This window comes from Muntiacus reevesi, chromosome 20 (genome assembly GCF_963930625.1).
Source record: "Muntiacus reevesi chromosome 20, mMunRee1.1, whole genome shotgun sequence".
Lineage (NCBI taxonomy): Eukaryota > Metazoa > Chordata > Mammalia > Artiodactyla > Cervidae > Muntiacus > Muntiacus reevesi.
Window position 1 is genome coordinate 45,757,498 of NC_089268.1, and position 12,978 is coordinate 45,770,475.

Here is a 12,978-nt window from a genome sequence, read left to right on the forward strand (position 1 = left end):
AGGCAGAGAAAGTGGGCTACTTTCCCTGGACCTAGACCTGAAAGAAATTTGTTTCACCTGCTTCATGAGAATAATCCAAGTGAACTGTGGGAGGGTTTGTGTTTGAGACTTAGAGATCAAAGCAACGTTTGTGAACTCTTACTTGTCACCATCATCTAAAATTCTGCCTGAATGTCCATCTTCATCTCTGAAGTCTTGCTCGTAGCATCTGGCCCCTGCCATCTTCCTGGGTGGGTGCACATGCCTTACAGATTTCCTCCCAAATACCAGCCTCCTTACCACCGTATCATGAAGGGTCAGCTCCCACATTGCTTTACCACTACCGCTCCATCTCTCACTCAGCCAAAATTCTCATTGTCTTTTTTTAAAAAAGTCTAAAGTAGAAGGAAAAAAGATAATGCTTTTCTGAAAGAATCTTAACTGATAACATGAAGTTTGATTTCTAAGCTGCTAAAATATTTAAGAATTTTTTTTCTAAAAAAATCAATAAACTGTGAATACAGCAAAAAAAAAAAAGAAAAGAAAAGAAAAAAAGAAGCTGGCTCACAGATAACAGAACAAACCAGTGTTACCAGTGTGTGTTGGGTGGGGTCAGGGGGCAGGGGAGGTGCAAACTGCTGGGTGTAAGATTGGCTCAAGGATGTATTGTACAACATGGAACATAGCTACAATAGCTGTTAATGGAAAATAACCTTCAAAATGGCATAAAAATTTTAGGGAATTATTTTTTAATGTTTCAGTTTTCCACTCCTCGCCGCCATTTCTCATTAAGTGCGCCCACTGCTGCTGTGCTCTGCTCAGTTGTATTTGACTCTGCGACCCCGTGGGCTGTAGTCCCCCAGGCTCCTCTGTCCACGGGATTCTCCAGGCAAGAATCCTGGAGTGGGTAGCCTTCTCCAGGGGATCTTCCCGACCCAGAGATTGAACTCACATCTCGGGCATTACAGGCAGATTCTTTAGCCCTGAGCCATCATGGAAGCCCCAAGAATTATTTTTAATTTCATGTAATTTACAGCAGTGGCTTAAACAAGAGATTTCTTTCTTAAGACAAAGGCTTTTGGAGGCGGGTTGGTCCAGCATCAGGGTCTTTTCCAATGAGTCAACTCTTCGCATGAGGTGGCCAAAGTATTGGAGTTTCAGCTTCAGCATCCAGTCCTTCCAATGAACACCCAGGACTGATCTCTTTTAAGATGGACTGGTTGGATCTCCTTGCAGTCCAAGGGACTCTCAAGAGTCTTCTCCAACACCACAGTTCAAAAGCATCAGTTTTTCGGTGCTCAGCTTTCTTCACAGTCCAACTCACATCCATACATGACCACTGGAAAAATCAGTGGTTTTGACTAGATGGACCTTTGTTGGCAAAGTAATATCTCTGCTTTTAAATATGCTGTCTAGGTTGGTCATAACTTTCCTTCCAAGGAGTACGTGTCTTTTAATTTCATGGCTGCAATCACCATCTGCAATGATTTTGGAACCCAAAAAAATAAAACCTGACACTGTTTCCACTGTCTCCCCATCTATTTGCCATGAGGTGATGGGACCAGATGCCATGATCTTAGTTTTCTGAATGTTGAGCTTTAAGCCAACTTTTTCACTCTCCTCTTTCACTTTCATCAAGAGGCTTTTTAGTTCGTCTTCACTTTCTGCCATAAGGGTGGTGTCATCTGCATATCTTATTTCTCCCGGCAATCTTGATTCCAGCTTATGCTTCTTCCAGCCCAGCGTTTCTCATGATGTACTCTGCATATAAGTTAAATAAGCAGGGTGACAATAGGCAGCCTTGACACACTCCTTTTCCTATTTGGAAGTGAGAAAGATAGAAAACAGCAACAAAAAACACCTTCCAGCTAAGCAGGCTCCCTCTGCCCTCGAAGCTTTCCTCAAGCCCCTTGTGATAGTGCTGTTTACATCTTATTAGCTAGACTTTGGCCACCTGGCCACAGGGCACATTGCTACTTCCAAATAAAATCAAGGTTCTATTATTAAGGACGAAAAGGAAACCAGATATTGGGTGCCCCTATCTGTGTGTGCACAGCTGCTAATCGATAACATCTCCCTTGAACACACAGGGAGATTAAATTACTAGGGCATAAGCTCCACTCTGGCACCAGTGCCAGGCACCTGCATTGTGTATAGGAGGGGCTCAGTAAATGACGGGTGAATGGTTGAACGATTAGAATTCATCATGATGATTATTTTTCACATTACAGGTAAATAGAAACTACATTAAACATTTGAATGGGGCTTCCCAGGTGGCGCTAGTGGTAAAGAACCCACCTGCCAATGCGAGAGACGTAAGAGACGTGGGTTCGATTCCTGGGTCAGGAAGATCCCCTGGAGGAAGGCATGGCGATGCATTCCAGTATTGCCTGGAGAATTCCATGGACAGAGGAGCCTGGTGGGCCACAGTCCAGAGGGTCACAAAGAGTCAGACACAACTGAAGCGATCTTAGCATGCACACAAGCATTTGAATAGTGGACTAGTATTAAGAAGCTACAAGGAAATGGCCAGGCTCTATGTGTCCCTGTTTAGACTCAAAAGTTATTTTCTTAAGTTTTGACATTTTGTGTTAGACTTGCTGCTCAAAGTGCGTGGAAACTGGCAGAACCTCAGGCTCCCCTCCAGATGGAATTCAAACCCACATTGTAAACACGCTCAGGTAATTTGAATGGGCCTTAAAGTTTAGGAGGCAGTTTGTTGTGCTTTAAAAAAACTAAATTACAGAAATATTTCTTTGAAAAATTTTCCATACTTGCATTAAGGTATGGGTGTGTGTGTGCGTGTATGAGTGTGAGATAGCACCACTTCTGTGGTTAGGGTGTATGTGTATGAGAGAGAGCACTTCTTCCCACCAGCTGGTTAAGGGGGGTGTGTGTTAGGGTGTTTTGGTTAGGGTGTGTGTGTGTTGGTTAGGGTGTGTGTGTGAGAGAGCAAGCACTTCTTCCCACCAGCTGGTTAACGTGTGTGTGTTAGGGTGTTTTGGTTAGGGTGTGTGTGAGAGAGAGAGCGAGCGAGCACTTCTTCCCGCCAGCTGGTTAGGATGATGATATCAGCCTGCAGTGGGTGTTTAAAGAAAAGCCCACTCGATGCTGATTCCAGTAGTCATTCTTTGCAGATAACAGGAGAGAAACATCAAGTTGTAGTCTTTGCCTTAAGCTTTTAATTAAAGTGAGTAATCACTTTTGATTAAAAGTGACTCGCTTACACTTTATTGTGCGGGGGCTGGAGACTTCTGTGTGCCTCACAGTTGCCCACCACTCACCCCCTGTCTGCCCCCCCCACCCTCCCCTTTCTGACGGCTTCCCGGGGTCCGACCCTTGGGGGAGGAGGCAGGCAGCTCAAAGCCCACCCCACAGTTTGCAGGGGCTCCTCCAGGTGACTCCAATACGCTCCTCGTCCCAATACTCGTCTCCAATCCTCGCCCGTCCCACCCACTCCTTAACCCACCTGAAAGTCGAGGAATTAACTACCTGCCAGGAATGATCACTGCAGGTATTTCCTATTTCTGGGGCAGCTGGCAGTGCTATTTGTGGGCTTGAGAGGGTTTAGACCAGGGGCTGGGATCTTTGATGCGGGGGTTAGAACTGGATTCCCAGTCATTTTATCAAGGGTCTGGATAAATGGCTGGACAGGAGAGCTGTGCAGGTTTGGACTCAGCTCAGCAGGATACTTATTACTGGTATTGGCAAAGGTGCGCCGGTTTTTCCTGTTCTGAATGAAAAGGCTGATAGTGTTCTGTTTCTTAACACAGTTTGGCAATTGACAAACTACCGCTTTGAAAATAGGTGCTCTTAGTGAAAGCAGGCATCCTCCTTACTTGGAGAAAGAAGAAGCATGTCCCGGGGCTTTGAGTGATTCTGCCTTGACTGTTGATGTCCTTCCTCTCTTCTCCCCGCTGCACTTAGAGTGAAGCCAGACTTCCCGTCCTGCCAGCCTCACCCCTTTGGCAGCTGGTACGAACAACAGCAGAGTGGTTATCCTGGCTACAGCTCTGGCTGCGGGACGGGTGGAAATGGACGCAACCTTTATTCTGTGTGTGAGACCTCTGTTTACCTGGCTGAGACTTCGCTTCCACCCAAGGTATCTCTCCCTGGCATGGATTCTGTGTTGTTCGCGTGTCCGGTATGGGGACATCTTTTTCCTTTCTCCATGCCCTGGAGAAAGTGAAAGTGAAGTCACTGTCATGTCCGACTTTTTGCGACCCCGTGGACTGTAGCTCACCAGGCTCCGCCATCCATGGGATTCTCCAAGCAAGAATACTGGAGTGGGTTGCCATTTCCTCCACCAGGCAATCTTCCTGACCCAGGGATCGAACCCAGGTGTCCTGCATAGTGGGCAGATTCTTTACTGCTGAGCCACTGGTGCCTGTAGGGAGGAATGGTAATAACTTACACTGCCCCTGGAGAGCCCACGGAGTCTGGAGTAACTAACCAAGATCTGTCTGGGGAGCGCGTCTGGAATTTATGTCCTTCCTTACCTAAGAGGATGATGAATTAGTCTTCTTTTCTGTAGCCTCTTCGTTTCCTCAACAGCTACCGTCTGGTCCTTAGCTGAGCCGCGGGGTTGGGATGGGATTGGAAGGCCACGAGGGGTATGTGCCCATGGAGACTTTGCAGATTGTCACCTGGCAGGAATGGCAGAGCTGCAGGTGCAGGTGGGGGTGCAGGGATTGTGGAGTCTGATGCCAGGGTCTCTGCTATCTGGTGCCTCCCCCCGACTCCAGGGGGCCTCTCGGATCCCTGAAACTGCAGAGAAGGCAGGCGCCTCTGACCAGTGCTCCTCCTGTGTGGGTTTTCTTCTACGGGCTCAGCTCACCTGTTGCATGGTCGTAGTATTTTGTCATTTAAAGACTCCGAATCAAAGGTCAAAAGCTTGCTCAAGAGGGAGTTTAGTGTTGTAGATTTCTTTTTTTTAAAATAGGACTTAAAACAATTTTATTTATTTGACTGTGCCGTGTCTTAGTTGCGGCATATGGAGTCTAGTTCCCCCAACCAGGGATCGACCCCTAATCCCTTGCATTGGGAACACAGAGTCTTAGCCACTCGACCTCCAGGGATGTCCCTGAAGGTTCTTTTATTTATTTATTTTTAAAAATATGTATTTATTTGATTGCATCGGGTCTTGGTTGCAGCACACAGGATCTAGCACAGATTCTCTAGCTGCGTCACATGAGCTTAGTTGCTCCTTGACAAGTGGGATCTTAGTTCCTCAACCAGGGATTGAACTCCCGTCCTCTGTATTGCAAGGCAAATTCTTAACCACTGAACCACCAAGGAAGTCCCTATGAGGGTTTGTTTAATCAAAATTCAAAATAAAGTTTGCCTGAAAGGGATTTTAGTGTTGTAGATACTCTTTTTGAGAGCTAAATTCTTCCAGGAAAGTGTGTCAATAGCAACCCTTTAAGTAAAAAAAAAATTTTTTAACATACTGATTTGCATTGTAGGAAACCACACCTCTCGCTGAAAACCAAGATGAAGATTCACTCGAAGGTAACAGAAACCTTACGCTTAGTTAAAAACAAAACTTACCCTTTTTCCAGGTCCCTCACTCACTTAGCTGGCTATAAACTGAGAGAGCCTACTGGAAAGTTCCAACGTAGGTCTCCCTCCCTCGGTTTCTGAATTAATTGTTATAAACCATTTCTTCATTTCTATCAGTCTGTTAACTGAACAGATAAAGCAGCATGTTATTTTTCATAGAGCCCTGTCTTAGGGATCTGGTCCTGGCTTACTCCTTGGCGTCATATCCACCCAGGTCCTCATGCTAGAAACTCAAGTCTTGCCCCCACCCCCGCCGGCCTGCCCCATCCCTTCTCTCTCTTCTGCTCCAAGTTGAATGCATTTCTGAGTACTGTCCATTTGTCTCCAGATTCTCTCAATTCTGTCCATTCTCTCCATTTCTCCCATCATCTACTCATTGAATCTGGTAGCACCGCTTTTTTAGCTTCAGTTTCTAAAGTCTTATCGAAAGTAAACATGCAATTTAAAAAATTAATACTAAATATCTGCACTATTTCCTGCTGATGTTTTTTAAAAGCTCTGGTTTTAAGCCATTTCTAATATGTGTCCTGTAAAACTCTATTTTCTCCCCCTTTGTATTATTGGCTTCTGCAGATCCGAATCTCCACTTGAATATTGAGGAACTCAACAAAGAGTTTATGGTGAAAAGTGAAGAGCTCTACCAATCTCTCATGAATTGCCACTGGCAGCCTCTCGATACAGTGCACTCAGAAATCCCAGACAAGACCCGCCAAGAGCAAGATGCTTATTAAGCTACCCAACTAACATATAGATTGTGTCTTGTTTTGTTTCTGTTTTAAAAAAAGTTCTCCGAGGAAGGCACTGGATTGTGTATGTAAATACAGATTCCCAGGACTTAAACTTGATTGAGCTGAGAGAATGTAATGTAAATAAACTTTACCAGCACATTCATTTCTGGAAGTGTGTTGTATTATGTGGGTGCCAGCAGAGGTCACATCCGGCTTCCTTGGTGACTCTGGTAAAGAATCCACCTGCCAATGCAGGAGACTCAAGTTCCATCCCTGGGTCGGGAAGATCCTCTGGAGAAGGAAATGACAACCCGCTCCAGTACTCTTGCCTGGGAAATCTCATGGACAGAGCAGCCTGGCGGGCTATAGTCCATGGGGGTCACAAAAGAGTCAGACAAGAGTTAGCAACTAAACAGTAACAACAGAGAAGAGAGGTCACAGAACTATCAAGTTAGACCAGGCTGCACTGTAAGGCATTTGAAAATAGGTGTCCTAAAACAGCATTGTGAATCAACTATGAAACAACATTGTAAATCAACTATACAAAACTATATGAACAAAAGGAGGTAATGGATTTAATATGCCATGGGCCTGACCTAAACTGATGGTGGCATTAGCTACTCTGATATATAGAATGATTTGCTGCTTTCCTCTGTTCACAAACACTGCAAGCCTTCTCACCAGCATCTGGTGTAGAAAAACGTAGATTAGAACTAGATGTTTGATCTGCATCACCAGACCCTCAGGCTCTCCTATGAGAGCACTAGATGATAGAAGACAGTTGAGTCCTCAGCATGGAAAAAGTGTGCTTGATCAAAGCAGCCCGTCAGCCTTCTGAGACAGAGCACGTGGACCCCCGAGACACCATTCTGCAGCTTCAGTGCGCGGGTTGATGAGCTTTCACTCTGGGGTTTTACTCTTGCGGAGCACTTCTGCCATCATGCCGAGAAACCCACTCAAACCTAAAGATGAAAGGTCATGGGGAAGGGAACTGGGGTGCCCTGGTAAAGAGCCAGCTCAGAGCCTCACTCACCTGGCATCTCGGACTGTCCGCTGACTGTACCCCCAGGAGTGATCCCAGGGGAGACCAGCAGGGGGGGCCAGCCCTAGAGTTGATCCTGTTTTCCACCCCAGCCCGGAGGGTCCTGCACACCAAGGAGCCTGGGGCGCTGCAGTCCAGGGGCCACGAGGAGTCGGACACAGCCGAGCACACAAAAAGATTACACTATGATCTGACCGGGGTGTGACAAAGACACAAGTCAGCACAGCAAAAATTTGAATTTCGAGAGTCAATATTTGTCGTTAGAAAAGTGACCACAAGTCCACGTTTTCTTGCATATTTGTTGTCAAGAAATAGCCAGTTTGTTTCACTTACATCCATCTTACATACAAATAAAAAGGCAAATGTTTTAAAAACGTGTCTAGGGAATTGCCTGGCGGTCCAGAGGTTAGGACTCTGTGCTTTCCACTGCTAGGGCCTGGGTTTGGTCCCTGGTTGGGGAACTAAGAGCCTCGTGGTGCAGCCATAAAAACAAAAAAAAAATACAGGGGCTTGCTTGATAGCTCAGTGGTAAAGAATCCGCCTGCCAATGCAGGAGACATGGGTTCAATCCCTGGTCTGGGAAGATCCCGTATACTGCGGACCCACTAAGCCTGTGTGCTACAATTATTGAGCTTACACTCTAGAGCCGGGGATCCACCACTACTGAAGGCTGCGTGCCCTGGAGTTCCGAAACAAGAGAAGCCACTGCAGTGAAAAGCCCACTCACTGCAGCTAGACAGTAGCCCCCAGTGCCTGAAACTAGAGAAAAGCCCATGTAGCAAGAAGACCCAGCACAACCCAAAATAAATAAAATTAAACATACATATATATATATGAAGGAATGAGTGGAAGCTTCCAGCTCAAAAAAATCCTACATAAACACAGCAATATTTCTTTACCCCCATTTTATATTGGTGGAAGCTTTTTAAATGGCATTAGCCTAGATGACCCCCACCCCCTGGGAAAATGTCTTGATAGGAAAATTTCCATAGGTGGTAATGACTACAGCATCAGTAAGTTTCCTATGCCTTCAAATTATTTCTCTACCAGCCTGTCCCTATTTAAGTCACTCTGTTGCTTTTTGTGGTCATTATCCCCAAGAATCTGTTAACAACTGTGGTTACTTTTTAAGCCATCATTCTTCCACTGAGTCATCTGATACACAGCCAGCCATGCAGGTGGAAAGTCTAATTCAGAGGCTTCCTGCTGGGTCCTTTGTGAAAGCCTCCTTGGAGTGCTGACCGTGGGGTTATCACGCCTCACCTGCTCAGAGACACCCGTCAAGAACCAGAGCTTCAATCTGTGGTCCTGGGAGTCATGGGTGCTTTCTCTCCTCGTCCTTCACGACCCATTACACCTATTTAGTCAGAGCCTGAGGAAATGAATCTAGAGTTTCCCAGCCAGCGATCTGCGATCTTTAGGATACGGTTTACTGTTCTACCCTGCTGCTCTCCCCACTGGTTTCTTCGTGCTCTGGCTGTGGATTTGCTCTGTTCCCCATCCTTTTCTTTTATCCCATTCCCATACTCTAGATAAAGAATATACAGACTTGTCCTTTTCTCTTTTTTTTAAATTAAATTAAAACATTACCTATCCATGGCTGTGCTGGGTCTTCGTCGCACTCGGGCTTTCTCTAGTGATGCAAGCGGGGCTACTCTCTCGTTGCAGAGCACGGGCTCCCAGGCGCAAGGGCTTCAGTAGGCGCCCTTCAGAATGTGGGATCTTCCAGGGCCAGGGATGGAACCCGTGTCCCCTGCACTGGCAGGCGGATTCTTAACCACTGGACCGCCAGGCAGGTCCCGACGTTTCCTTTCCATAGAACCATCTTCATCAGGAAATGGTATTTGAGACCAGTCCAGTCTGTTTCCATCATTCGGTTTAATGTGAAGGCCCTCCATGTTACTGGGACATGCCTTACCCATCTGGTCTGTCCAGTACGAAGGTAAAAGTCGCCCAGCTCCAACTCTCAACACACAGCCAGCACAGAATTAAAAACCAAACTAAACTGGTTTCGGTCACTGAACTTTGATTTTGTAAGACGTTAACCTTAGACGTTGAGTGAAAGGTCGAGACAAATTCTTCATATCATGCTGGCAAATTTTCTCTGAAGTCTATAAAGTTTTTTAAAATAAGACAGTTTGGAAAGGCATCAGAAATCTTCCATTTTGCCTTCTGTACAGTTGATGCCCTGAAGCTCACTGATCATTCACTTTAATGGAAATAAAAAGCCCGAAGCTCATAAATAATTCACTTTCACTTCGACTCACTTTTTCAGTAGTTCACCTAATAGCCTCAACTCCTAGTCACATGCTTGAGGCTCACTTTTACGTTTGACACACGACGCAGCTGTTGGTTTCTGAATTTTGGTTCTTTTCGGAAGAACCTGGTGTGTGTGTCTGTGTCCGTGTGCACGCTCTCGACTGTGTCCAACTCTTTGTTTCATGAGACACTCTGGGCTGGAGGAAGCACAAGCTGGAATCAAGATTGCCGGGAGAAATATCAATAACCTCAGATATCCAGATGACACCACCCTTATGGCAGAAAGTGAAGAGGAACTAAAGAGCATCTTGATGAAAGTTAGAGGAGAGTGAAAAACTTGGCTTAAAGCTCATCATTCAGAAAAACTAAGATCATGGCATCTGGTCCCATCACCTCATGGCAAATAGATGGGGAAACAGTGGAAAGAGTGACTGACTTTATTTTGAGGAGCTCCAAAATCACTGCAGATGGTGATTGCAGCCATGAAATTAAAAGACACTTACTCCTTGGAAGGAAAGTTATGACCAACCTAGACAGCATATTAAAAAGCAGAGGCATTACTTTGCCAAAAAAGGTCCATCTAGTCAAGGCTATGGTTTTTCCAGTGGTCATGTATGGATGTGAGAGTTGGACTATAAAGAAAGCAGAGTGCCGAAGAATTGATGCTCTTGAACTGTGGTGTTGGAGAAGACTCTTGAGAGTCCCTTGGACTGCAAGGAGATCCAACCAGTCCATCCTAAAGGAGATCAATCCTGGGTGTTCATTGGAGGGTCTGATGTTGAAGCTGAAACTTCAGTACTTTGGCCACCTGATGGAAGAGCTGACTCATTTGAAAAGACCCTGATGCTTTGGGGGCAGCTTGGGGGCAGGAGAAGGGGATGACAGAGGATGAGATGGTTGGATGGCATCACCGACTCAATGGACATGAGTTGGGTGAACTCCGGGGAGTTGGTGATGGACAGGGAGGCCTGGCGTGCTGCGATTCATGGGGTTGCAAAGAGTCGAACACGACTGAGCTACTGAACTGAACTGAACTTTGTGACCCCATGAACTGAGGTCCACCAGGCTCCTCTGTCCATGGGATTCTCCAGGCAAGAATACTGGAGCAGGTCGTTATTTTCTTCTCCAGGGGATCTTCCTGATCCAAAGATCGAGCCCGTGTCTCTGCTATCTCCTGCACTGGCAAGCGGATTCTTTACTACCTGCGCCCCCTGGGAAATACCTTTTAGACCATTCAGCCCCCTTGTCTGCTACAGCCCCCAGGATCCTTCCCACGATGTAGGGCAGACTTCCTGGGCTCCCAGCGGGACTCACCCCAGTTAATCTTCCCGACAGCCACCGTGGAAGCCCACCACGTTCAAACCTTGTAGGTGTTGAAAAGTGAGCACAGTCAGCATCATCTCTTTGCCTTCCTCCTCCTCCCAGAGCCATCACTGGCAGACCTCTTGCTAAGGTCAGAACTTGGCCTTGGGAGCGTGACCTCCAGTGTCTTTCCCATTGGCTTGACCTCAGCAATCCTGACCAGAAGAGGGAGTAGTCGTAACAGAAAATGTGTAGTTCTGGCATTACTGAACTGAATGAAAGACTGAACTGAATGAAAGACTCCCAAACTCCAGTGTTCCCAAACTCCAGTTATTTGCTTAGTCTGTTCACATGGATCTCGGCTCCCATTTCCCACTTGGCACAGACTGCTATCCTAAAATCCCACCATGTGGGACTTCCCTGGCGGTCCAGTGGTTAAGATGCCACACTTCCACTGTAGCGGGTGTGGGTTGGATCCCCCAGCAAGGATCTAAGCTGCATGGTGTAACCAGAAAATAAAAAAAAATAGAAAAACTATTCTAAAAACAGTTTAGTTTTGAAGGGCTCAAAAAAGCAAGTTACAAAAAGCTGTAATTCTATTATGTATCTATATAATCAACTCTTAAAAAAAAAAAGCCAGTCTGTGTGTCTTTGTATTTCCACTGTGTACAGGTACATTGTGTAGCTACAGAACTGTGCAGTATACTGCCACTCCTCACATAAAATAAGTAACATTTCCTCAGTCAGACTGGCCACATTTCAAGTGCCCAATAGCTAGTATGAGTGTTACTCTCTTGGAGAGGGCAGATATAGAACGTTCCCAGCATGGCAGAGATTCTTTTGGGCAGCACTGCCCTAGGATATCTGAGTGTATATTACCATACTGAAAAGACAGTGACACCAAAGAGTGATTCCTTCTGGAGAAAGGACTGCACTTTTTATCCTATATCCTTCTGTATTCATTCATTTTTTATCCTATATTCTTCTGTATTCTATTTTTTATTAACTTGATTTAAATCATGTTTAAAAATTTTTATTGAAGTATAGTTGATTTGTTGTTCAGTCACTTAGTCATGCCCGACTCTTTTCCACCCCATGGACTGCAGCACGCCAGGCCTCCCTGTCCATCACCAACTCCCCGAGTTTGCTCAAACTCATATCCACTGAGTCAATGATGCCATCTAACCATCTCATCCCCATTTGTCCCTTCTCCTCCTGCCCTCAATCTTTCCCAGCATTAGGGTCTTTTCCAATGAGTCAGCTCTTCACATCAGGTGGACAAAGTATTGGAGTTGATTTGTGTATTTTCTATTTTTAGAAAATATTTGTATTTATTTTGGGGTCTATGTATTTTCTATTTTTAGGAAATACTTATTTAGAAAATATATTTATATATTTTATTTATTTTTATAGTTGATTTATGTATTTCCTATGATATACAGCACATATTTTTGTTTTTGTAGCTTTAAATATTTTTCAAACCACAAAATATTTTTTATGAGTACATATTTTTGTTTTTGTAGTTTGAAATATTTTTCACTTTAGTTTTAAAATATTATGCATTAAAAAATGGTGCATCGGATATTGTTTACATGAATTATTTTCCTTAGTATTTCTATCATTTTCCTTGTGTCTAGTAGAGGAAATATTCATTTACCCAAACAGCACTGAAAGACTGCTCAGAAACTTTGGCATTTGATGGTTGAATAATTAAGATAATATCAACATGTCTTTTTCCTAAATTGTACCTAAATTGTTTTGATTTAAAAAAAAAATAAATAAAGGAGGCATGTATAGGAGATAACTTCCTCCTGCCTCAGATTTTGAATTTAAAATCCCGATTGAAATGAAACTGAGCTTCCATTGTATTCTCGTCTCTATCATTCCCAGTTATCCTCTCCAGTACTCCACAAAGGGAAAGCTTCATTATTTTTCAGTGGGATGGGCATTTTTAGACAGGTATATGTTTGCATGAATGTATTTACTTGTGTATTTTTAGAAAATGCTAGGAGGGGGACATCCCTGGTGGTCCAGTGCTTGGGAATCCGCCTTGCAATGTCGGGGGCGCGGGTTCGATCCCGGGCTGGGGAACTAAGATCCCAGGTA

At 44.9% G+C, this 12,978-nt stretch overlaps 1 protein-coding gene across 1 annotated transcript; it reads left to right on the forward strand.

Moving 5' to 3' along the window:
* The first annotated feature begins 3,621 nt into the window (after positions 1-3,621).
* Positions 3,622-6,417, forward strand: C20H6orf52 (chromosome 20 C6orf52 homolog). The gene is made up of 4 exons (XM_065912190.1): positions 3,622-3,692; positions 3,907-4,081; positions 5,445-5,490; positions 6,115-6,417. Exons 1-4 carry the CDS (start codon positions 3,622-3,624, stop codon positions 6,270-6,272), a joined length of 450 nt encoding a protein of 149 aa, XP_065768262.1. The 3' UTR covers positions 6,273-6,417.
* Positions 6,418-12,978: the final 6,561 nt, after the last annotated feature.